This window comes from Oryctolagus cuniculus, chromosome 3 (genome assembly GCF_964237555.1).
Source record: "Oryctolagus cuniculus chromosome 3, mOryCun1.1, whole genome shotgun sequence".
NCBI classification, from domain to species: Eukaryota; Metazoa; Chordata; class Mammalia; order Lagomorpha; family Leporidae; genus Oryctolagus; species Oryctolagus cuniculus.
The window spans coordinates 35,000,867-35,025,424 of record NC_091434.1 but is presented as its reverse complement, the minus strand read 5'-3'; the positions used below and the strand labels follow the sequence as shown (position 1 = coordinate 35,025,424).

Genomic DNA, 24,558 nt, shown 5'->3' with positions numbered 1-24,558 from the left:
GCAGCAGCAGTGAAGAGCATAGACGAGTGCACACAGGCACCCTGGAATGAAACCGAGATGGAATCCCAGAGGAAACCTGGAGTCGCTGGAAGAAAATCTATCCTGTGGACCTTTTGCATTTAGACAAAAGCAAAACATCACTTCATTTTCATTTGGCTTAAACCATCTTCTCAGCCAATAGAAGTCCATATGGGAGACACTTCAAAGATTAGGATGTTCCCAGGAGAGGCCTCAAAGTGAACGGTATAATGCAGCCGTTTTGAAGGTGCTATCCAGGATCTGAGCGTTGCAGTTCCATGTACTCTGCCTTCTCACTGCTCTCGATTTGTGTGCCTCAAGAATTGCAGTTCTGATTAGAAAAGGTCACTGGTACTTTAAGCCAATGCATAAAACCTGACAAGGGGAATGGGGATTTCATACCCACCAAGTAGCATACATTTTTCCTATTCAAAGATTGATGGCAGAAGTCAACGTGCAACCAGAGATGGCTTGGGGAATATGACTCAAAAGTAAGGATAAGAGTGTCACATGAATGAAGCAGGGACAATTTCATAGAACATGACCTGTGGAATTGCTCAGGGTCCAGTATTCACAGGGGTCCCACTCTTGGCTTAATTCTCTGTTGTCAAAACCATGAAATTCTTAGGGTTTTTTTTTCTTATGTTATTTGTTTATTTTCATCTACTTGAAAGGTAGAGCAGCAGGGGGGAGAGAGAGAGAGAGAGAGAGAGAGAGATATCTTGATTTACCCCACAAATTACCACAACAGATGGAAGTAGACCAGGGTAAAGGCAGGAGCCTGGAACTTTATCCAGGTCTCCCATGTGAGTGTCAGGGGCCCAAGCCACAGTCTGCTGCTTCCCAGGATGTATCAGCAGGAAGCTACATCAGAAGCAGAGAGGCCCAGGCTGAGGATCTGTGCAGCAGGTTAAGTTCCTGCTTCTAATGTTGGAGTCCCAGCTGCTTCACTTCTAGTCCAGCTTCCTTCTAAAATGCCTGGTAGGGCAGCCAAAGGTTTCCTTTTTTTAAAATTTTTTTTTTTATTTTACAGGTAGAGTTATAGACAGTGAGAGAGAGAGACAGAGAGACAGGTCTTCCTTCCATTGGTTCACTCCCCAAATGGCCGCTACGGCTAGAGCTACACCAATCAGAAGTCAGGAGCCAGGAGCCAGGAGCTTCCTCCTGGTCTCCCATGTGGGTGCAGGGGCCCAAACATTTGGGCCATCCTCTGCTGCCTTCCTGGGCCACAGCAGAGAGCTGGACTGGAAGAGGAGCAGCCAGGACTAGAACCCGGCACCCATATGGGATGCCGCGCCGCAGGCGGAGGATTAACTGAGTGAGCCACGGTGCCGACCCCAAAGGTTTCCTTTTAAAGAAGAGGAATTTGCTTATTTGAAAGGCAGAATGACACAGAGGAAAAAGCATAGAAAAAAAGATTTAAAATCAGGAGAAATGAATTCCTTCCTTGGTTCACACATAAGTGGCAGGGACCCATGCACTAGGGCAACCTGGATAGGATGTGGAGCAGCCGGGACTCGAGCTGGTGCCCACATGGAATGCCAGTGCCGCAGGCAGAGACTTTACCCACACTATACCGAAGCCACAGCCCCTCTGGATGCATATTTTCAAGTTTGCTTTGTGTTTTTACAATCAGACTATCATTTGTTTATTTAACAGATTAATTGAAAGAATTCATGTTTCCTGGTTCATTGAGAAGTGCCCCTCTATGTTACTCACATCTGTACAGAAATAAATATAGTTTGAAACTTGCATGACAGTGAAATCAGTTGGTAGAGAAGATTGGATGATAGAATGGCATCCTAGTAAGATAGAGGAATGTGACTAGAAGCACAGAAATCATCAGGGTGACAAAACAGCTGAATCCTGGCAGCCACTTAGGTCAGTAAACACTGAAAAGCATACAGGAATGAGGGGTAAGGACACAGACATACATGCACACATGTATGTGCCCCTCATTATCAATCGTTAAATTCTTTCAGAGTTTTTATCCCTGTGTATTTGAAGGACAGAGAGACAGTTTACAGAAAATCAACAAAGATGATTAGTGACTAGAGATCAAGGGATGTAGAAAAAAGGGTAAATTATAATAAAATGGTTTTCTTCTGGGAGACAAAAACAACTTAAGGAGTCTGGAGTTTTCAGGCACATGAAAGATTTTCTTCAATGAATTTTGTGAATAGATTTTCTCACTTTTAGTAATGCACTGCTTATGTGGAATTTCAACATGAAGAATATGCATAAAACAATGGCAGATGCTTGGGTGTAATAGTCATTGAAATATTAGAATTTTGTTTGTGCATTTCTTTATTGTAATAGCTTTTATCCATCTGTATTTGTTTAGAATGCGAATGTATGATTTAAAAACCAAAGGCCCATCCATCAAAACATTTCCCACCTGCTCTCTCTTAAGGGACTATCAAAGTAGTAAATTAAATGAAACCAACATTGTTTTACTACTTGCCCATCATAAAATATTACTGGTTCCAGGTGAGTGCCTATTTACAAGGGACTTTTGAAGATTTAATAGGGGTTTTAAATGAATGGAATACCATGTAATGAAAAGTCTACATCACAAACAAAACTGAAAGGTAAATTGGCAGGAAAGTCATGTGCAAAAATAAGAAAGACAAATTTAACATACATAAAAATGCCTATGCATGTTAATAAGATACAGAAGGAAAAGACAGAGTACAAAAAGGTAATCCATTAGCTATTTATGGTTGACCAAATTATTTTCAATATCACTAGTCTACAGATAAATTGAACTTTAAACAGGACATAATACTAGCAGCAAAATCAGCAATGATTGAAAGTAAATGACACCACTTATGACTGAGACTATGCAAAGACAACCTATACTTTCACATATCTGGAATGGGAGAATGGTTAAATTATTTATAATATGGTGATTCTACCACAAAATGTTTGTCATTAATTGTTTTCACTTTTTGATAGATTGAAATCAGGGAAAATTGCTTAGAATCCTTATTGAAATTATCAAAAAACAAAATTGTATCTTAGGCAGTATGAATTAAATAGCATTGGGATATACAAATATGTTCATCAGAGACTAGAAAGCACCTGAATTTGATCCTTTTGAAGTTTTCTTGATTTTTTTCTTTATTGTACATACACACACCACATATACAACTTGCCAGAGGGAATTGAGGGAGTTTGTGATCTCCACATCTTTTTGCCTCAACATTTTTCTTTTTGCTTGGAAAACATAAAAGCCGTAAATAGCAGGGTACATAAATGGCCCTCGAATCTGAGACTATCAGGCCAAGAACTGGCTTAGAAAACCAGCACTACCCAAGGACGACAGCAATCTGGAAAACATGTATTCCATTACTTTCAGTAAGCTTGCTCAATATGTTTCCTGTTTTTGATTTATAAATCATAACTTTTGTGCTTATAGAAAATATTTTAAGTGCCTTTGGAAGGCCTTTTGCACTAAACTTACAAATTCACAACTAAGGCACGAGGACTATCCTTTAATTTAATTAGAGACAAGGCCTTAAAATGCAGCTACTCCTGCAAGAGGTAACACATCACATGTGACCATGCGGCAGGAGCAAGGACCCCAGCCTTCCTGTCTTCAGCCCCAATTAGCAAGGCATCATTCGATGTGAGTTTAATACACACACAATCATAATTACAAATCTTGACATTTAGATGCTCCTGAAGTCAACACCCATCCCAGCAGGGTTAGCCACATTATCACCAGCGAAGGAGATGGAGAGCAATTAAAGCTAAGGGAAAAGGTTACTGCTACTACTCAGAGGAAGGGGTTCAGCAGCCAGATCCACCTGCAATTTCTGTGTTAATTCTTTCTAAATATTGGCTGGAAAGCCTTGTCACCCATGACAAGGAAGGTCTGAGTCTAAATGGAATATTTAAGAGAAGTGCTTCCTTGTCCCTCCATCAGACTGCGTGCTGACCTTTCCATGGACTCCAACACTTGCTCAGCTGTCAGGAGATGCTGGAGAAGGTAGAACATCATTGGACCTGTCATGAGGTCAATCAGCTGGTGCTCAAGCCAATTTGCAAAATGTATCTGTGCTAAAGAGTCTGTTCTCTGACCAGTCTGATGAAATGTAGTACCAATTAATCACCCGCTGCTTTTCAGGGAGTTGCAATCTTCCCCATATTTGAAGTCCACTCAGTGCTTCACCTGGCCTCTGGGGATCTCTGGCCCAGAATATGAAACCACCCCAAGGACATATGAAGATGGCAAAACTTTTGTTTTAGGATACCAAGGTGACAAGCTAGGGGATAGGTATGCCCTTTGTACCTGCCTCAGGCCAGCACTGAACTATTTCAGTTAGAATATTCCAAGTGCTCTGCAAACACTAAAATATTCACAGTCAAGTGCATGCAAAATGCATTTCTTTGAAATTTTCGTGATATAGAAAGATCTCATTGTTTGTTCTATCAAACTATCAATTCTTTATTTGTCATTAGAAGATAGCTTTGTCCTCATTCTCTGGAGAGGCTTATTATCTGAGAGCTACTGGGTTGTCTCAAAAGCAGAAAGGTTTCTATTTTCCCTTTTACAAAATAGTCTGCTTTATTTGTAGCCAAGTCTCATAAATTAAAATACTTGTCAAAATAAATGAATAGTATGTTTGTTATATTCATGATTTAAAATCACATTTGATTGCTTACTCATTAATCCACAAAATTAAGCAATACACCCTGGATTGCAGTCATTAGCAAATAAGCGAGGTTCTTCTAATAGTCAGATGTCATGGATAACATTGTACAGTTAGTTGTGTTTGTTTCCAAACTACATATGTTAATGTACAAATTGGTTTTATAGAAGAAGGGCTTCCTCTGGAGGAAAATCAAACACTTCGATGAAGTCCACCAGGAAACAGGCTTGGGGTCACAACATGCCAGGTAGATTTTAGAAGGGCAGATTGTAAAATGCAATTTTGCATTGAACCTCAAGGCTAGGCAGAAGCTATTGTAGGAGCATGCATGGTAATGCAGGTGTTCTGTGTTCCTAATAACAGTCCACAGGCTCTGCTCTCCTTTTGGATATGACACACAACTTTAGACTCATTTAGCTCAGTAATTATTTCCATGTGCCAAATACCATGCTAAGAGCTTGGAAGTCCATTGTACTTCAGTCTATCATCTGTAAAATGGGCACAACAGTGCTTTCCTCCTAGAATTTCTTATGAGGATGAAATATCATTTGTAAGCACTTGGAAGAGTACCCAGCACATAGTGAGAGCTGTACAGTCATGAATGGCCCAACACTAGGGGTGTGTACCGAGAAATGGGTTCTTAGGCAATCTGGTCATTGAGTGGACATCATAGAGTGTATTTTCATATGCTCCCACAAACTTGGATGGTATAGGCTCTATATTTCTTTGTATATGCACTGTCATTAAAATGTCATTGTGTAGCACACGACTATAGAAGTATTTATATATATGTATGTATATATATGTGTGTGTATATATATAATATATATAGTAGTGCCGTGACCCATAGTTTTAAGTAGTTGACAACATGAGGACAGGTAAGTCATAATTCTTTGTGCTGTTTGACAGGTGATGATAGAGGCAAGGATTCAGTGTTGTATGTATGCTGGGGAGCATGCTAAAGGTCTTGCATGGGAATTTTGAACTTTATTGTGAACATTTTTTGGAGCTTTTTGAAGCTGCACCAATGCCATGTCAGATGTGAGTGAGGGAAAGACCACTTCAGCAATACTGTTGTGGTTAAATGTTGGCCAGATTGGAAACCAGAAATGAATCCAGACCCGTTCTGTGTTCCTGGGAATGTGAGGGCCTGGTCAGAGGTAGTGCCATTCTTAGTTAGAAGGGGATAATCCCTGCAGGGAGAAATCAACCTTAGGTTCCAGTGAGTTTCTGCCTTCTGGACTGGTTAGAGTATAGAAATTGTAGAGAAGTATGGAAAATAAAACTGAGCCAGTTAAATTATTTAATCTGGATTTTAGAGTGTGATAAAAGTAAGTAGTGCTTTATATAAAATATTTTTCTATATGCTATATTCCAGTTTCTAATGTGAGGTCTATTTGCTTAAAATATTCTTTCAAAACTGCAAGTATGATGCATGATTGTTGTTGAGTGACTTGAAGAAAACGACATTTTGTGTGTGTGTGTCCATGCATTTTAAACATACCAATCAGTATTTTGTCTTCACTTCTAATAACGTACACCCTGCTAAGGCCTTCAAAGCCCTTGAGAGTTGGTAAAATTGAGGCACCATCTAGTGATATGCTGCGTAAATGGCAAGTGAAGCTACCCGGTGGATTCGAATCGGATCATCCTTGAGAATTTTACAGGCAATTTAACCCAGATATTTTATCCTCAATTTTCTTGTGTGTCTGTTATTTTTAATATATGCAATTCAGGGGCACCAGGACTATTAATTTTGACAAGGTATGTAACTGAAGTTTTTTTTTTTTTTTTAATTCTGACATTTGTATTATCCTGATAATGCTTGTCACTTTTCCTAGATTCTTCACGTAAGTTTTCTGCTTCCATAGCTGCCTCTCAGGTCTTCCTGAGATGGGTCTTTGTGGCTGCCCACTAATTTTCTTGAGACCCTTTGCCCTACCCCTGCTGTGGATGGGAAAATGCACAGAGGAAAGGTTAACTCAGGCCTCCTCTGTGTCTGTGAGATAAGATTTGTGAGTGTTGTTTAATAAAGGGGGAACTGATGTCACCAAGGAAAGTAAAGAATGCAGTGGAAGCAAAGTCAGTATTCTCTTAAGCTTGTCAAGTGCTAACATAGCATTGTTAATTTGCCTTAAAGATTTATTTATTTGAAAGTATACACAGAGAGAGAGAGAGAGAGAGAGAGAGAGAAAGACAGAGACATCTTCCATATACTGGTTCACCCCCAAATGGCCTCAACGGCCAGAGCTGGGTCGATCCAAAGCCAGGAGCCAGGAGCTTCTTCTGGGCCTCCCATGTGGGTGCAGGGGCCCCAGCACTTATGTCATTTTCCACTGCTTCCCCAGGTGCATTAGCAGGGATCTGGATCATAAGTGGAGAAGCTGTGACTCAAGCTGGTGTCATACGGGATACTCTATGCCACAGTACTGGCCCCAGCATGTGAAATTTTAATTTAAGTCACTCAGGAAAAATGGGATTCATTCTGAGTATAAATTGTGTTTCTTGGGCCAGCACTGTGGCGTGATTAATGAAGCCTCTGCCTGCGGTGCTGGCATCCCATGTGGATGTCTGTTCAGTCCCAGCTGGGCCATTTCCAATCCAGGTCTCTGTGCCTGGGAAGGCAGCAGAGGATGGCCCAAGTGATTGTGCCCCTGCATCCATGTGGGACAACTGAGGGAGGCTCCAAGGTTCTGACTGGCTCAGCTCCAGCTGTTGGAGCCATCTGGGGAGTGAACCAAGGGATGGAGGACCTCTCTCTCTCTCTCTCTCTCTCTCTCTCTCCCCTTCAAATAAATAAATTGATCTCTTAAAAAATGTGTTTCATGTGCACTTGGCTTCTTAGCAACATACTACATAATCAAAGAAGGTAAATATATTTTTGGGTATTACATGGGTAGATTTTTAACGGACATAGTTTGTCTTGTTATGGGGCAATTTAGGCAGTTGCCTCTTTATAAAATGATAAGGATAATTTTTTAATACTGTTGAATAAATCCTGTTGTTTTCCCTGGTATTTAGCATAAAGCTGTAAAGTTTATAGAGGCTCCTATTACAGACTTTGATTTTGAGGAGGAGATGAAAATAAGTTTATTTTATTTGCTGGATGTTGACTTAACTTTCTGGGAATCACAGCTGTTACATATGTCCTTGTTCTGAGGATGCAAGATTACAACCTGGAGCTGATGAGGAAGCTCAGATGAACCTGCTAATTTTGAAATCCAGATTAAATGCTTTTGGCTATCTATCAAAATCCTAGGAAGGAAGAGATCCTATTTTGAAACCTTTGTTTAAAGTGGCATAAAATTAGCTCACACAGCCAATTGTTATTTAGTTACCAACAGATGCAGACATTTAAATGAAATTCTGCAGCGTTTCAAACCCTCCCCAAAGGTGATAATGTGTTTTCTTCTACTTGTGAAATTGTTGTAATTTCACAGTCGTACTTAGATTTAATTGTGTTTATTAAGATTTGAGACAAATGAATCCAATTTCATTTTGTAGGATACTGTATTTTTTCCTTGGTCTTTTAATTTGACTTGATAGCTGTTGGTGACATGGAATATGTATTGAGCAGTAAAGAATAGCAGTACATTGTTAAGTTCAAGTTTCAACCAAAGAACTCAATATGGCAAATAAGCCTTTCGTGGTAGTGCATTAGTTCATCTGACATGTAATTAAAATAGAGCCCTGTATTTCTCAGTGTAATTACTAATAAAAATGCTTTTATAAATACAGCTTATTATGCTCTGTGAGCACTTGGATGATTCTTTTTTGTTCTCTACATAGCCTACAGATAATAGCATCAGATTATAAAATCTCAGGCTATAAAAGTGACAGAATACTACAGGTTGACAAGAGAATAAACCACACCATGAATATTGAGGGAATCTGCAACAAATGTACTCCTTGGCATTTATTGCTAAAATATTTACTTGTCAACATAGCAGCTAAAGGCATTGGTAGATTGCTTCATGTTATGGCCAGAACACAAAAGATAGTGAAAACCAGGCAATGGTAGGTGAGAGCAGTACTGCCTGTCTAAGGGTCGTGTGTTCTTGTGTGATGAAGAGCAAGGAAAAAAAAACAAAACAAAAATTACCTATTTGATGTGTTTGATCTTGGTACTTTCTGTGTTCCTCTGTCAATCCTGTGATGAAGAGATTAAAGAGAAACAACAAAGCCAAAGCAGAATGGTGATAAACAAGTCAAGTGGGACTTGGTTTGGAAGCCAGGGAATGATAGTTACGGTAGGAAAGGGGATTGCATTTAACATTCCCATGTGGACCAGGCTCTATGCTAAGCATTTGGGTGTGTTTGGAATTTATCAAGAAAATTAACATTCTACCCCTTCACACACCAAAACACACACGTGTACACTCAGACACCCATGTGATGTTGCTCATAACAGACTTATTGTTCCAGTATAAAAACAGTTCTGAGTTCCTAAAGGGATATTGACTCTGTGAAATTGTACACGTCTCTTTGATGATATCTGTTATTTAGGGTCATGGATGTTATAAATTATCCAGTTATTTTTTTCCTTTTTGATCTCTCAGTTTTCTTGTTGCTTTGGCCTTTCCTATTCTTTTTACCTATATAAGATGATGAGAAAAAGATGGAAATATTTTCTACACTAAGATTTTTTTTTTCTAGGAGAAATCTGGATGTTTCTTCTAGGTGCTTGTGGAGGAGAGGTTACATGTACTTAAAAAAACTAGTGTTTAGTCTCTGAATTGAAAGTATCAATCAGCATTGACAACTGATGTCTAATTATTGATAATACACCTCTCATACCACATTTATGTATTTGTATATGTATCTACCTGACTCCTATTTAAAACATAGGAATATTTCCGAGAAATATATTCTACCTTGACCTCTCAAACAGATGCAAAAATCATCCACAATAAATATTGCACATTGTCCTGGTACCTTAATTTTACTGACAATTAGAAAAACTTTTCATGTTAAAAGGAGCATGAAACGTTGGTAAAGTATAGAATGTAAAATTTATATAATTTTGGGAAATAAAACTGGGCATTCCCATTTTGAGCTTGTGATCTGCCACTTCAGACAGTGTGAGTATTTACCCAGGACACGTACGTTCTTAAGCTACTTTGGGGAACACACTTAGAAGTTTCACAGTAAGTTAAAGTGGTCTGTTGGAAGAATGGTAAGCATCAGAGTTACTGGGGTTGCAGTGCTAACCCTGGCCCTGTCTCCCACCCTACACCTTCACTTTAGCACTTCCACACCTTCAGAGATCAGAGAACTTGATTCCCTCTTTTGAAAATGAGCCTGAAAAGGAAAGAGAAGACACATAATATCCACTTTGGGAGTTAAATGTGGCGGAAGCACCTTCCCCAGTGTTGAGTACAAAGTGAGAAATTTCTCCATCATCATTTAAAATGCAAAAGCAGCAATAATGATCATCATGGGAACTTGAGCACCTTAAAGGTGAAAAGTGGTCACTTATACACATTTTTAAAATTTTACTTTGAGTGTTTATTCTAAAAAAATTTGAAAAATCTAGATATTTTTCTTGCCGCTTTAGTTTTTATTAGCTATTTTGGCTTGTGTTTCACTTACTGTTTTTAATCAGGTATATACTGAGCAGCTATTAGTCACATGCACTGTTTTAGCCAGCACAGATACAGCAATCATCAATGTTGACAAAAATCCCTGTTCTCTTGTAGCTTACATTTAAAAATAAAGGAGGGAAATATAGAGAGAGGTGGGCATTTGGAATTTAACTTGGCCAGTGTGGTGTTTGAGTAACGATCCGAAGGGCGATGCCAAGCAAGCATCTCTCTGATAGATGACTGTTTCTGGAAGACAACACAACAAATGCAGGAACACAAGGTGGGTGAGAAGATGATGGAGCAGCTGAGCAGAGCCCTCAACAAGGGAAGGGGTAATCAGAACAGGAAGGCAGACACACCATGGAGGAGCAATGACCTAGCCTTGGCTGGGCTTTTCTCCAAGTGAAGTTGAAGGTGTTACAGGGGTGGCAACAGAGGAGAGATGCGATCTGATGTATGTTTTACCAAGATCACCGTGGCAGCACATTGAGCATTCCCTGTTGAGGAACAGCAGCCTAGACAGTAACAAGGAAGCTAGTCAGGAGGCTGTGGAAGGGGGACACTAAGGCAGCTGGGTGCAAAGTCATAACAGCAGAGATGGTGAGATTGGTCTAAAGCTGGTTATTTTGTGAGATGTGTGGAGAATTAGAATATGGGTGAGGTTTATAAAATACTGAGAAAGGAGTAGAGAGAAGAGGGAGGGACGAGGTATTACTATCAGGCTTTTGGCCTAAGTAATCTGAAAGGATATGTTACTACTCATTGGGACATGATAGACTATGAAGTGAGGTTTGAAAGATCACTTTGTTCAGTTTTTGACAGGTTAGGGGATCGACTTCATGATCCTAGAGTTCAGGAAGAAGGTTCAGGTTGCAGATTTAAATTCGAGATTTATCAGCACGTAGTACTATCTAAGCCATTAGACAAATGAGATCACTAAACACTTTTAGACAGAAGCTCTTTAACATTTTTGGAGGTGAAATCTGTGAGATGAAGATCGATAGGCTAAAGCAAACTTAATTGAGAGTCCGATAATTAAAGAGAAAGGTGTGACATCCTGTGAGGCAAGAAGGCAAGGTGAGGAGGAGCAGTGGTCATCCATGTGCTAAAACCAATGCAAGTGCACTCCCTTGGATTTTATGATCTGGAGATTCATCTTTAAATGTTTGTTTATTAACTACTTGAAAGGCATAGTGAGAGCTTGAGAGTGAGGGAAGGGGAGAGAGAGAGAGAGAGAGGGAGGGAGGGAGGGAGGGAGGGAGAAAGAAAGGTTCCCTTTGTTGGTTCACTATCCAAATGCTCACAGGCCAACAGGTTTCCCATGTGGGTGGCAGACAAAGCCACCAGAGTGCGTTAGTAGGAATCTGGATTATAAAAGGAGTAGGGAATTGAACTAAAGCTCCCAATGGGATGTGGACATCTTAAGTAGCAGTTTAACCTGTTATGCCACAACATTTGTCCCAAAAATTGTTTTAATCTCATTAAGAGCAGCTTCATTGGAGCATAGGGATGAGAACTTGACTAGAGTGGTTTCAGTAAAGAATGGGAGGGTGAAGATTGATGACTGCTATAGACAATCCTTAATTTTTGCTTTAGAGGGAAGGCATGAAATGGGGTGTAACTTGTAGGAGAAAGTGGGTCCTGAAAAGGTGTTTTTATTTTTGTTTGGAAGAATTAAGCATTTATAAACTCATCTGTTTAAATGCCTAAATACTGACAGAAGACTGGGAACAGAAGACTTAATTTTAAGTAAAGGCTGTGTGAACAGATCATTTTGGATGTTGGTGTCTGGGTAACAGCAGTGCTGTATTGGGTGACAGGAGAACATGGACACCACAGGAGAGCAGAAGGTGCAGACCATACACAGAGCAGCAGAAGAGGAAGGCATCCAAATCAATATTGCCTGTTCACATTTTTTCATAGAGTGTAGGTGACTGTAGCCCCTAAGGCAATAGTGAAGATTCTTCCACACACACAGCAGTTTACTCTAGGTAAAATCTCAACATAAATGTGTTTTTTAAAAAATTTTTTTAAATAAGGCAGGCATTTGGGGCACAGTTTTCATTGCCATTTGGGATTCCCATGTTCTCTACACTGGAGTGCTTGGGTCTAAGTCCCACCTCTGCTCATTACATCTTCTTGTGAATGTGTACCCTGAGAGGTAGTAGTGGTGGCTGAAATAGTTGGGTTCCTGACATACCTGTGGGAGACCTGGTTTGGGTTCTGGGCTCCTGGCTTCTGCCTAGCCCAGCTTTGGATGATGTGGGCATTTGAGAGAGAAACCAGCAGGTAGTACCCTCCCCCTCTCCTCCTTTTACTCTCCCTCTCTCCATTACAAATATACAAATAAATACAAATTTTAAGGAAGTTTTAAAATGAATTTCCTTCTTTCATATATAGCTCATCTCTGTGGGAAAGGTAACTTCGAATGGGCTTCAAAGCAGAAGGACGAGGCTGTTTCCATGCACTGGATGAGGGAAGCCAGCATGCTTTCTGGTGAGGAGCCAGAGCAGCGGTCTGTTTACTAATTGTCTCCATAGCACTGCCTTCAAGGAGTTCTGTTCTCAATGATGGAGGTGTTCATGTGAATCAAATAATCTAGCTAACAGGGGCCTGCAACATGCAGTTTAAATGGATTATCAATGTTGAAACTAGTGTAAATCTGAGTATATTGCACACATGGAGATGAAGACCAGATGGAGAACATCACTCCTATCAGTCAGCACCCACAGGGCCAGTGGCTTTGTCTGGGCACCACTGATTCACGAGTTGGTCATCTTCTTCCCAGGCGAAGAGACTTTGCTTTATGCACTCACCCAGACTGGGCCCTGCTGAGATAATTCTTGTCCCATCATGAGATTGGCAGATGAAGTAGGCAATTAATTAATCAAGAAGATTATGAGACTTGGAAAGTATCCAGTTCTCGCTATTACCATCCACAAGAAGAGCCACATATCGCCTGTATCTCCAAAATGTGGGATTCATATTCTCTAGGGAACAGTATACCCTCATGAACAAACTACAAATAGTTGACAGTGTTACCTCCCTTTTAACAGTGTTCCCTTTTGGAAAATGTTTGGCAGTGTGGTCTGAATCCCCTGGTTGGAAATTAAAAAGATTCCGTTACCAGCTGCAATTTAGTTTGTGGCCTTAGGAAACAAAATTGCCAAACTACTATGCTCTCCCATTAGATTAATAGGAACAATACTGTGACTGCAGAGGCTATGTTCTGGTGTGAAAAGAATGCATGGCAAAGTAAAGTGTCTTAAGAAGAAAGAGTGTAGGTAATGATTTATGAGTTATCAATTTTAAGCATCTGCATTATAACTTTAACTGATACTCTTTTCTGTTTCCCTCCATATTTAAACCACATAGGTTAGACTCAGATTTTAAAATGTTGTTGGAGGAAACTAAGATATTCCTAACTTACACAGAACGGTTCATAGTATCAATATAATATGTCACTGATTAATTGATATATTAAAATGAGCATTACTGATAACAGAATTCACCAATATGCAAAAGTGTAACTAAGGCATAGAAATGGTGAAGAAAATAGCATTTCTACCATGTTTTAAAAATGTATGTTATTTTCCTTTTCAGGATTTAAAGTGTTAAAGTTTTCACTCTGGCCAGATGATTAGAAAGATACAGCTCTACTGATTATTTTTATACTAGAATAATCTTTCTTTATTAATCCATTTAAGTCTATTTCAAATCAGTTCATCAGTGCTTCCAATTAAAAATAGAAAATGCATGTGCTCAATTTCAAGAATTAAAAATAATGCCTTGGGAGTAGCATTTCTTTGCTGTGGTGAGAGGATTGTTGGATTTTCCAATTAAAGAATTCTCCATACTGGAAATGAGTAGTCAATTATGAAAATTATTTTTGAATAGCCAATTTGCATATCCCTAATTGTATTCATTTCTTTCGAAAGGCTGAACTTGGAATTTATGATGTTTTGATTGGTTAACCCTGCACTTGTGTTATTAATCCTATCGCCAACAAGGTTCCCCTATGAATGAGGCTTGGAGTGCCTTTCCTGGGTAAAGGTTTGAATCCTAACTAGGCTTGTTTTACTTAATGAATGAAAACTGTCTGAGATTTACTTGTAGTTTTCAAGTTTACACACTCTGCTCTTTATTGGACTGAAGAGTGGCACCCCTGAGCTGCCTCCCGCAGGCACATTTGGACTTTCCTCTTGTGACATTTCTCTATGCATTTCTCCCTGGTTTTATTGAAAAAAAATTATTTGGAAATGTACAGTTGAAGTTTTTATATTAATGATAGCATAAATCTCATATGAAATAAAATTGAGATGAGTATGGGAATAATTAGGGTAAAAGTGCTGATGCTTTGTTTTACTGGATTTAGCATTCATTGAACATAAACCAGTCAGCATGGTATTCATCATGAAGGAAAATAACCAAATGAAAGAGAAGGCATGCACAAAAATGAGATATGTATGTATGTATGCGAGACAAACACATTTGTGTGTAAGTAGACCCACACTGTGTGTGTGTGTGTGTGTGCACGCGTGAATGTGTGAATGTGTCTGGGACGAATATAGCTCAAGATTTTGCAGTGTGTTTTAGCTCTCTGAGGCTAACATGTCCACTTATACCACATATGTCTACCGTTTACATTTTGGATTTCAACTTCCATTTTAGAGAAAGCTCTTACAGAGGGAATGAAGTCCTTCCAGGCATGTCATTCCTCTAAAGAGAGTTCACCAAAATTAGCTATTTCAGGAATAGACAAAGTAAACAAAGGAGCAAACCATTCATTATTTCCTGGCCATCGTGCATATCAACATAGTATTATTGAAGAACTGAGAGTTGTGATATAATAGCATACACGTTTCAGCTTCAGGGAGTCTTTTTCTCTATAAAGATCTCAATCGGCCAGCTAGCATCCGTGCGATACACGTGTCCTACAAAGTAATTAGTGTTGTTTGGCCTTGTTTGTAGCTGATTGCCGTGTTTGACGAACAAGAACCACTCCACAAGATCGAGAGCCCCAGCAGAAACCCTGGAGATCCACAAAGCCCAGATGCATTTGAGACGGAAGTGGCTGCCCAGCTGGCTGCATTCAGACCAGTTGGCGGGGAGATTGAAGTAACCCCTTCTGCTCTGAGAGTAGGTAAGTGTTCATTCCTGCTCGCCCTTCCAGCTACTTGAAAATCCATCATTACGTTGACTGGGTAGCTTCACTGCTATCCAGTTAATATTTGTCTGAAGAAAATTTGTGGTCTGTCTTTTCTCTAGTTTTCCTTCTTTCTTGACTTACTTCTTTGCAGCTGCCGATGCTCCGGCATCGGTAGGTGCAGTTTTTGTTGAACTGATGGTGGAACTGAATTGTGTGCCCTTGAAGTAACTAGTGGGAGGCAGGTTGTAAATGACAGGGTTGCCTCTATCCCTGGAGGATCGCTTGGAGAAAAAGAAGTACCTGGAGAAAGTCATTTGGAAGAAGCTAAGAGTTACACAAAGGAATTCAGAATAGAAATAAAGGTCATTGTCAATTCTTAATCATTCTTTCTGTCTCCTGATATGTATCACAGAGTTTGGGGAAAATATTTTGAAGTTCGTTTTGACATTCTTTCCTGCTGTTTATTCAAACAAGAACAATTCACCCTGTGATTTTATTCAGAATCCCTTTTCATTATATTTGTTTTGAAGGTGTTTGTAGAAAGAGAAAATAAACATTCTTCCTAAGTTTCAGTCAATTTACTGAGAGAAATAACAGGTTAGTTTTGGTGATACTGCTTAGAGATACATTTAGGTCAGTCCAACAGCATCAAGTTTTTCAAAGTCTACTAATATTTTCATGCTTAAAGAAATTTTTTTTAAATTCTCACTGGATGTGTGCACATGAGACCGCTCAAAGTACCTGCTACAGGTTAATTCACAAGCTGGAAGAGGGGTTTCCCCCCCATGTTACAAAGCAAGTCTTTTTAAAGCAAAGCATATGCTTAAAACTATAAAAATTGCACGTAGCGCTCATTTGCCTCATTTGAAAAACATATACTGCAAAATGATCTTGCATACTTCCATGCTGAATATCCATATTTTATCCTGATTTTCTGAGACACATCTGTAGTGCCCCCTTTAAAATAAACCAAAAGGACGTGAATGACCTCTGGTCTTTGTGGTTCTGCTGTTTCTTTTGGAGGCAAGACTAGTGAAGCAGTCTGCTGGATCGTGGATGTTGGATGGCTTTGTGGCAGCTTCTCATCATCTGGAGTCAGGCTTGTGGCTTCAGCAACCTTACAGCCCCATCGTTCATTTGCATAATGGATGCCTTTTTATCCATTATGCAAATGGTATGAGAGGAAAATTAGGCAATAAGGGAAGACGAAGGGAGAAAATTGCTCTTGGTTGTTTTAATATTCTATTTATAAGCAAGCGCTGTGGTCTTCCAAACACTTACGCTCAGGGTACTTCTATGCCTGGAAATCTGTTTTCACCTTTCTGTTATGAGCTTCCTCAGGGAAAAAAGTATATTTTTTGTTCAGCATTTCCATGACTTTTTCTATTGTACATCATCATGCTGAATGTAAGAGGAAAAGTATGCTAAGGGTTCCCTTCTTTGAAACTGGACTATTTCTTCAGTGCTGTGTGTTTTTTGTTTGTTTGTTTGTTTGTTTGTTTGTTTAAGACCGAGATAGAAAGCCATATTGATTAAATGAGTGCTCCATGCCAGACACAGAGCTCAGGCAGTGCATTGAGCAAGCTAAATCCTTTACTCATAACTCATTTAAACCTTGTAAGTGCTAATTAGTTGGGTTTTATTATTTTCCTCTTTGAGGAGATGAAGAGTAGGTACAGAGAGGATTAGGTACTTGAACCCTTCCTGGCTCCAGTGTCAGGGACCATTTTCACTGTGCTACCTCTAATACTGTATCCATAAAGTGGCAAATTTATCTGACCTTTCTGGGATTTTACATTGTGAGAATATACCAAAACCCTGGAAACACTCTACTCCTTGGCTCACAAATCCTATTTCATTGACAAATACAGATTAAATGGTGAGATTAGCTAAAATTCACTTTGGGTGGTAAATGTTGCCTTCCTGCCATGCTGCCTGAAACCTTGGCATCATCTCCATTTCTTCCTCTTCCTTCCACCACTCCCACTTCTGTCGGTTCATCAGTGTCCTCATGCATGGCTTAGTACATCAGGCCAGAGCTTCATCATTAATTAGACCAATGCAAGAGGCCTCAGACTGACTCCTTAACTGTGCCTGGCTTTTTCCAACCCCTGCTGGTACCAGAGTTGCCTTGCTAAATCACAAATATGATTACAACACCCCCAGCTTAACCACCTCCGACGGTTCCCCATTGCCCTAAGAACCATGTCCAAACTCGTTAGCAAGCTGATGCAGATGGCTCCTCTGAATTAGCTGGAAGAGTTTGGGCAGGGATAAATGAAGGGAAAAGAAATGATCTGTTGTCCACCTTCATCGTTCTAGAAGATTGAGTACTTTTCATTTCTGGAACTTAAAAAGCAAGGGAAACATATTTATAAGGCTTTCCAGATAGAGAAGTTAAATGAAGGAAGCAGCACAGCCAGCTGCGGTCTCTGCCCATTCTGTTTTCCTGTTGTTGGCCTTGAGGCAGGATGTGGTCATAGGCTGCTGTCTCAGGATGGAGGGATATGGTTGGCAGTACACGCGATGTTCATTGGCCCATCGGGACCTGGTACCCACCCTGAGATCCTGTTTAGATGAAGAACAGGAGGGGGCTATCATTGGTGGGTGAGTTCCTGTGTCCCAGCAGCCATTATAACAGGGTGCTGACAAAATGCCACGCCACTGATCCCAGCACTTTTGCTGTTCCCTGCTCAGTTTCCTTAGGCTATTGGAACTGTGTCTACCTCCCAACGGGCTCATTCATTCTGGCTGATACATCAGAAGCAGGACTTACTTCTCACTGGTTTTCTCACCCTTATGACCTATTCAATAAAATGTAGGATTTAGCCATTACTTGCTCACAAACTTTTTTTTAAACCAAATTATATACAAAAAATACAAGGAATCAGGAAAGCTTTGAAATTAGGTTATGTTGATCTCCAAAAGTGTATCTGTTTTACTGCTATCTGAAATCTAAATATACTTAGTGTGAAGCATAACTTTTATTTCTCTTTTTTACAACATAATATAACCATCAAAAATATTCTGCTGAAATCCAATGACAGCCTTTTCATATAACACATACAGAGGTCATCTGTTCCCATTCTTTGTCTTCCAAGATGAAAGCACATAAGTGTTTCTTAATCACAGGCTGTCTTAATCACAGGCTATTTCTTCTCTGCCTGCCTCTGTTGCTGATCATTCTTCCATAGTCACCTCAACTTGCAGCCACTATGAACCAGATTTACTTTCTTTCAAATCACTGTACCTTGGTAGGCATTATTGACTTTACCTGGCTTACTCCTTTACCTGTTTTCTACCCTAGAGAACCCATACACACCTTTTAAGCCCAAGATTAAATATGTTCTCATTTGAGAAGACTTACCCAAATCATTAAGACACCACAGTAAGTGTATAATAAATATATGCCTTAATTCTTTGTTCAACAAAGAAGTGTTACAAGAATGAATAGCAGAAAGCATCTACTGATAAAAAGGGATTCCTAGCCTCATGGCCTATAAGCTAATGGAATATATGGTTTTCATTTGTAAGAATATTTTTATTTATTTTTACTTTTTTTAAAGATCTATTTACTTACTTGAAAGGCAAAGTTTACAGAGAGGTACATCTTCTATCTGCTGGTTCATTCCCCAAATGGCTGCAATGACTGGAGTGGGACTGCTCTGAAGCCAGGAGCTTCAACTGGGTCTCCCACAGGAGTGCAGGGGCCAAAGCACTTAGGCCATCCTCCCCTGCCTGCTTTTCCAGGCCCTCAGCAGGGAGCTGCATCAGAAGTGGAGCAGCCAGGACATGAGCCAGTGACTGTATGGGATGCCAGTGTTGCAGGAGGCAGCATTACCTGCTATACCACAACACCGGGCTGAGGATTTTTAAATCAAGCAAAGAACCACATAGCTCCAACTTCATTTATCTTAGTGATTTTCTATCCTTTGCTTTCTAATGAATTTTCTAACGTAATTCTAAATGACTGAATCTTAACTCAACCCTAGTAACTAGCAAACCATTCTAACACTTTTAAGATTCTAGCTTTCTGTATTTAGCTAGTATCTGTTACACAGAATCTGGATATTGCTAACCCAAGTTTATTAAAAGAAGTGACATTGTGGCCAATGCCACTGGGTGAAAAGTAATATTCCTAGAATCCATTTGGACCTTAAAATCACTCAAGAATCTTCTAAGCATTCTCTGTGGAACAATATGGTTCCTATGGACATGTATCAAGGTTGCAATGGACATTTGATTCTAGTTAATTAGTAAATAATCTTAATGAGTACTACAGCTCTAGACATCATTCTGATTTGTGCATGATCCACCTCTGAATGAATAGGATTCATTGGGCTTGCAGGGAGGAAGTAGTGCAGCAACCCATTTGAATGGGCGATGAACAAAATCACAATGCTACTTAAAAGTCCTACAGCAAAGAGGCCCACCTCACTCAAAAGAATTGCACACGCCTCAACAAATTTTGTGAAATGCTGGTCTGGAAGTACACAGTTCCATAGAATCTGTGTCATTAGAAGTTGTGTAGGCAACTGGTATTGTTTATCAAAGAAGCAAAGGAAACCTTAGAGTAGCATGTGTTCTTGTGTTGAATAACTAGTTGGTTAAAGAACTGGTATTGGAAAGTATATATCTCAATACACTGTTCTTTCAGTTGCATGACAAATTTTAGATCAATTGTAATTTCCAATTATCTATGTCTTTTAAATATAATATCTGATAAAATAGCATCTCATATTCTTTTAGAATTGAGTTAGGATGTAAATTAATAAATAGGTACTGTGACTAGCTGTAAGTCAAAAGCTAATGCGGGAATAAAGACCAGAAAATCAAGGTGGAGAAAATTTTTAAATCCTGTCTCAGAAGTAAATTTGCTCCTGTCTTCTCATCCTGTGTGTGTGTATCTGTGTGTGCATTTCAGGGTAGAATTGTACCAAAGGCAATATGCTAACAAGATCCCTAGGTGATCATCTTCCTATAAGGTGGTTACTAATAGACCCTTTTAACACTTCAAGCATCTGCACATGACCATGAGACAAATTAGTGAGAACAACTGTTTTGAAGTCTGGAAGAATAAGAGTCCTTTCGCCTTTCCCCTGACTGGTCCCTATTGCTTTTATGACCAATGGCAACTCACCTTCTGCTGTTCTCCAAAAGGCATTATATATGATAGTTCAAGGTGGCAGAACCTTGGGAATCAGTGATTTGGAACTGGCTTCAGACAAGTCATGTAACCTATTTCTACCAGAACCAAATTTTTGGATACAAACCAAGTCAGGACACATTCAGGGTTCTACGGAAGTGAAAATCAAACTGGGGACCTGCAAGTCAATTGATATGCATCACAACCCCTTATCTCCCTGGACCACAGTCTCCCCATCTATAAAACAAGACTCCCTTGCTCCAATGGACCACGATTGTCCTGGGAATGTTCTTATTAACACCAAGCAAAATTTGACTCTCACTTGATGCTCCTGTGTCTATTCCTTCCATTGACCCTAGTTAATTAGCAGTTTTACTTGGTTCTTTTTGATGTTTTCCTTCGTACTTCTTGATTGAAATTTGCTATTTTGGGTTCAAACTACCAAGAGACAATATTTCTTTAGTTATAATTATTTAGCAATGTAATTTAAATAGTGTTTCAGGATTAAAAAAAGTACATGAAATTTGGCTGTGGCCTCTCTTGTGATCTATGTAACCCAGCTCTAAAGCAATCTGATTAAAGTTTGGAGTTGAAATGGTATTAGCTTTATTCTCCTCGGTGCACTAACTTTGAAGATGAGCTACTTTCTGTTTGAAAGTGATTCTTGCTTTCTGAGACTTGAAAGCTAAAGGTGCCTCAGATGCTTTATTGTTTCCATGTGTGTTTGTGCTTCTTCAAACCCCAAATGGAAATTATGATTGTATGTTTGTTATAATATAATTATTTTCAAAACAAAGTGCTCCTCTCTTTATTTTCAGTAGTTTTCTGGAAATATTGTGTAGTCCTAGATTATTGTTGGAAATTGTGACCATTTTCTGATTCTAAAGAGTTCACTGCATAAAGGAAACATATGGGAACATTTTTCTCAATTCTTAACGAAACCAAATCCCTTTATGGCATGGATCTTGAGGGAAACATAAAGAAGGAGGAAGTTTATTCCTTTAATTAGACTTCAGTGTGTAAGTAGCTGCTGTGCCCATAATGTGAGTTTAAGTATTGGCATCTGATCCTAGACAAACACACTCACACCACACACATAGCAGAACTAAAGCTCAGGTTTGGGGTGTGCTTCTGATGCAGGCTTTGAATTCTGACTACACAGCGTGTGAGCATTGTAGCTGGAAGCTCTCTGCTGTAGGCAGTGGAACTCGGACTTAATATTACCAGCGAACTGAAGCCTGATGCGTGAATGAATCCATAAGTCATAACTTGGTCACTGAGTTTCATCCTATTTGTTTCCTCTTAAAGCTGATAATTCAAAAGCTAGCAGCTATAGAATAGTTTTTCATTCTTTCCTTTTTCTTGCCCAGGAGCCTGGTATTTTTTTTTTTTTTCCCATGCAGGCTTAGATGAATGATGTTGTAATTAGCTATGGTAACCTTGCTAGGCGATCATCAATCAGTCAAGCTATATAGTCAACAAAGTGTGTGCATGCTTCTGGTACTATGGTAACTAAATCAGGACTAAGGAGGTGACAGTGTTTCTCGAGTATTTTGGACACCATTCTTCTTTTGCTGTTGATATTTTGGTGTTTGTTTTAGTTTTTCTTTTCAGAGTAGGAGAAACACTGCTTTAGGGAGAAAGGTCAGATTATTCATTGAATATTTAACATTTTTAATACCTTGGAAAAGGGCCAGGGGTATTAGTTAAATGAAAGAATAAAGTCAAAACTTAACGATAAGGAGCTACTAACAAATATGAAAAGATAATTATAACACGGGGGTAACATTTTTTGATACTAAATGAATTTCAAAATGTTCAATTTTCAATATATTTGCATTGCCTTCTCTTGAAGATGAATGATAGATGTAGATACAGATAGGTAGGTAGATAGATACAGGCTTCATAAACAAATGATCAGCTCATACCATTTTATAAAAATAAGGTGATATGCAAAATGAATTATTATATAATAAATTACACAGTATCATACTTCAAAAATTAAAATTATTGCTATCTTAAAACTTTTATTTTTCTGTTTTATATCCAGTTGTATTGTATATCATATATTTTATATCTTTATATCCTTTATATTTTAGTCTTAATTTCCTTTTATCTACTTCAGTTATCTTGTTTCTTTTAAAAATATGTGAAATATCTAATGATTAAATATAGAGCATATACTATGTTGGTTGCCCTATAATGGATAATTACTGAAATAAACTTATTGCATTTAGTTTACATTTCACCATTTTACCAAAAAAAAATGTAAAAATATTCTTAAAAACCAAGCTTTCATTTTTCTTCTTTTCTAGCTGTGTTTTCTAAGTTGATTATGTGACCTCTAAAAAAACACAGAGTTCACTGTCTCCCCTTTGGCCTCTTGCTGATGCTGGACCCACACTGAGATGGAGTCTGCAGATCCTCTAATAAACAAACAGAATGAAAGGTCACCTTTCCTACTGTTCACTTGATATTAGACCCCTGGGTTTTTAAGCCTCTTTTGCAGATTGCTTTTAATAGTAAGTCCAGTATTGCCCTGTTTGCAGAGGCCTCGTCCCTTAGCAGTGAAAGAATTTTCACTGCTGCTGTCATACTCAGCTTCCTGTAGTTCCCTGGACCACTGATAAAATGATTGGTGGTTTGTCCTTTCAATACAAGAAGGAAAGGGAGGGAAAAATGGCAAAACCAGTGCAGGCATCCACAGTCTCTTGTTCCTCTCTCTCCTTCCTTCCACCTACTGTTCCAACCCTCAGCTTCCTTTGCTGGAGCCAGTGCCCAAGTCTGTTCTGTTTGAGTCTGAGGTAGTCAAGACACAACCAAACAGAATTCACTCTCTGTTTTCTAAATGTAAGTGCTGCTATTCAGCTGAATGAAGGATAACAGCTCTATTACAAAATGCTTTTAAATTACTTATCTGTATCAAAAAACTGTTAATGATATGACTTATTTTGTTACTTTTAAATCTCTATGGCTATAAGTAGATTATATTTTCTTTTAAGTTTCTAATCTTCCCAAAACAAATTATTTGTATTAAGTATGTTGATTTTCTTTTATGTTTCTAAACACAGGGGTCTAAAAATTCAATATATGGTGAAACCTCTTTTTCACTGATGATATGCATGTAAGGTTTAGCCTTTGGGATCAATGTGTGTGTGTGTGTGTGTGTGTGTGTGTGTTTTCTTTCCACTCAGATGGGCAGGGAGAAAAATTCACTAATTTAATTATTTACAGAAGATCCATCTTAAGGACAAGTCACTCAGAGTTGGACACGCTTGTATGACTGGCTCAGGGTTTTCTCATTTGCTTTATCTGATAAAGCCATATGATAAATTATGCCTCAATATATACATGTTTTGTTATTTCCTTTTTTCCACACCCTGTTTGAAATTTTACTAGGATCTTGATCTGGCTCAATGAAAGGAGGAAGGACTGAAACAACTTGATGTGTTCTTTTTCACATCCCAAAGTGATAAGGAAAGGTGACAGCCTTCTTTAGCAATTGTACCATAGGCAGAACTATATTTCTTCTGTCTACCCTTTTTTAAATGTTTACCAGATCAAAGGGGAGGACCTTCACTTCACATGGACTTCACCATGCCCTTTCACTTTATCTTTGAAACAATGCATCCTGCATATGGCACACACAAAAAAGGCTGCTACTTCCATTCATTCTACATTAATATGGAAATTTTTATAGATATCAGAAAATACAGGTAATCTCAAAGTCCCAGAATGAATTCTGTTTCTCTTCCGTGTAAATTTAAGAATCTATGTTAAAATCTCCATCTTCTATACAGATGGAAAAGATTTGGGACTGTTTTTATTCCTGTGTGTAAAATTAGAAGAAAGGAATTCATGTGGTACATCTTATTTTCTTTTGTTTACATGGAAGTCTTGGCTACAGTTACTAATGCATATATATGGAAACAGACATTATCAAGAAAATAAGTAGACTTTCAGTCAACAAATTTAAAATTATACTAACTTCTGTTTTTTAAG

General features: G+C 38.8%; 1 protein-coding gene across 8 annotated transcripts in view; it reads left to right on the top strand.

The window, feature by feature from the left end:
* PARD3B (par-3 family cell polarity regulator beta) overlaps window positions 1-24,558 on the top strand; it is a 1,151,792-nt gene that overhangs the window by 437,922 nt on the left and 689,312 nt on the right. For 6 of the 8 annotated variants that reach the window (XM_051849249.2, XM_070070340.1, XM_051849247.2 and 3 more), the window contains one exon: window positions 15,233-15,404. The exons of 1 other annotated variant lie outside the window; for it this stretch is intronic. In XM_051849249.2, coding sequence (XP_051705209.2) covers window positions 15,233-15,404 — 172 coding nt within the window. Of the gene's footprint in view, window positions 1-12,648; window positions 12,758-15,232; window positions 15,405-24,558 lie in introns of those variants that run through there. One more of the 8 variants, XM_070070341.1, reaches the window with a different exon arrangement.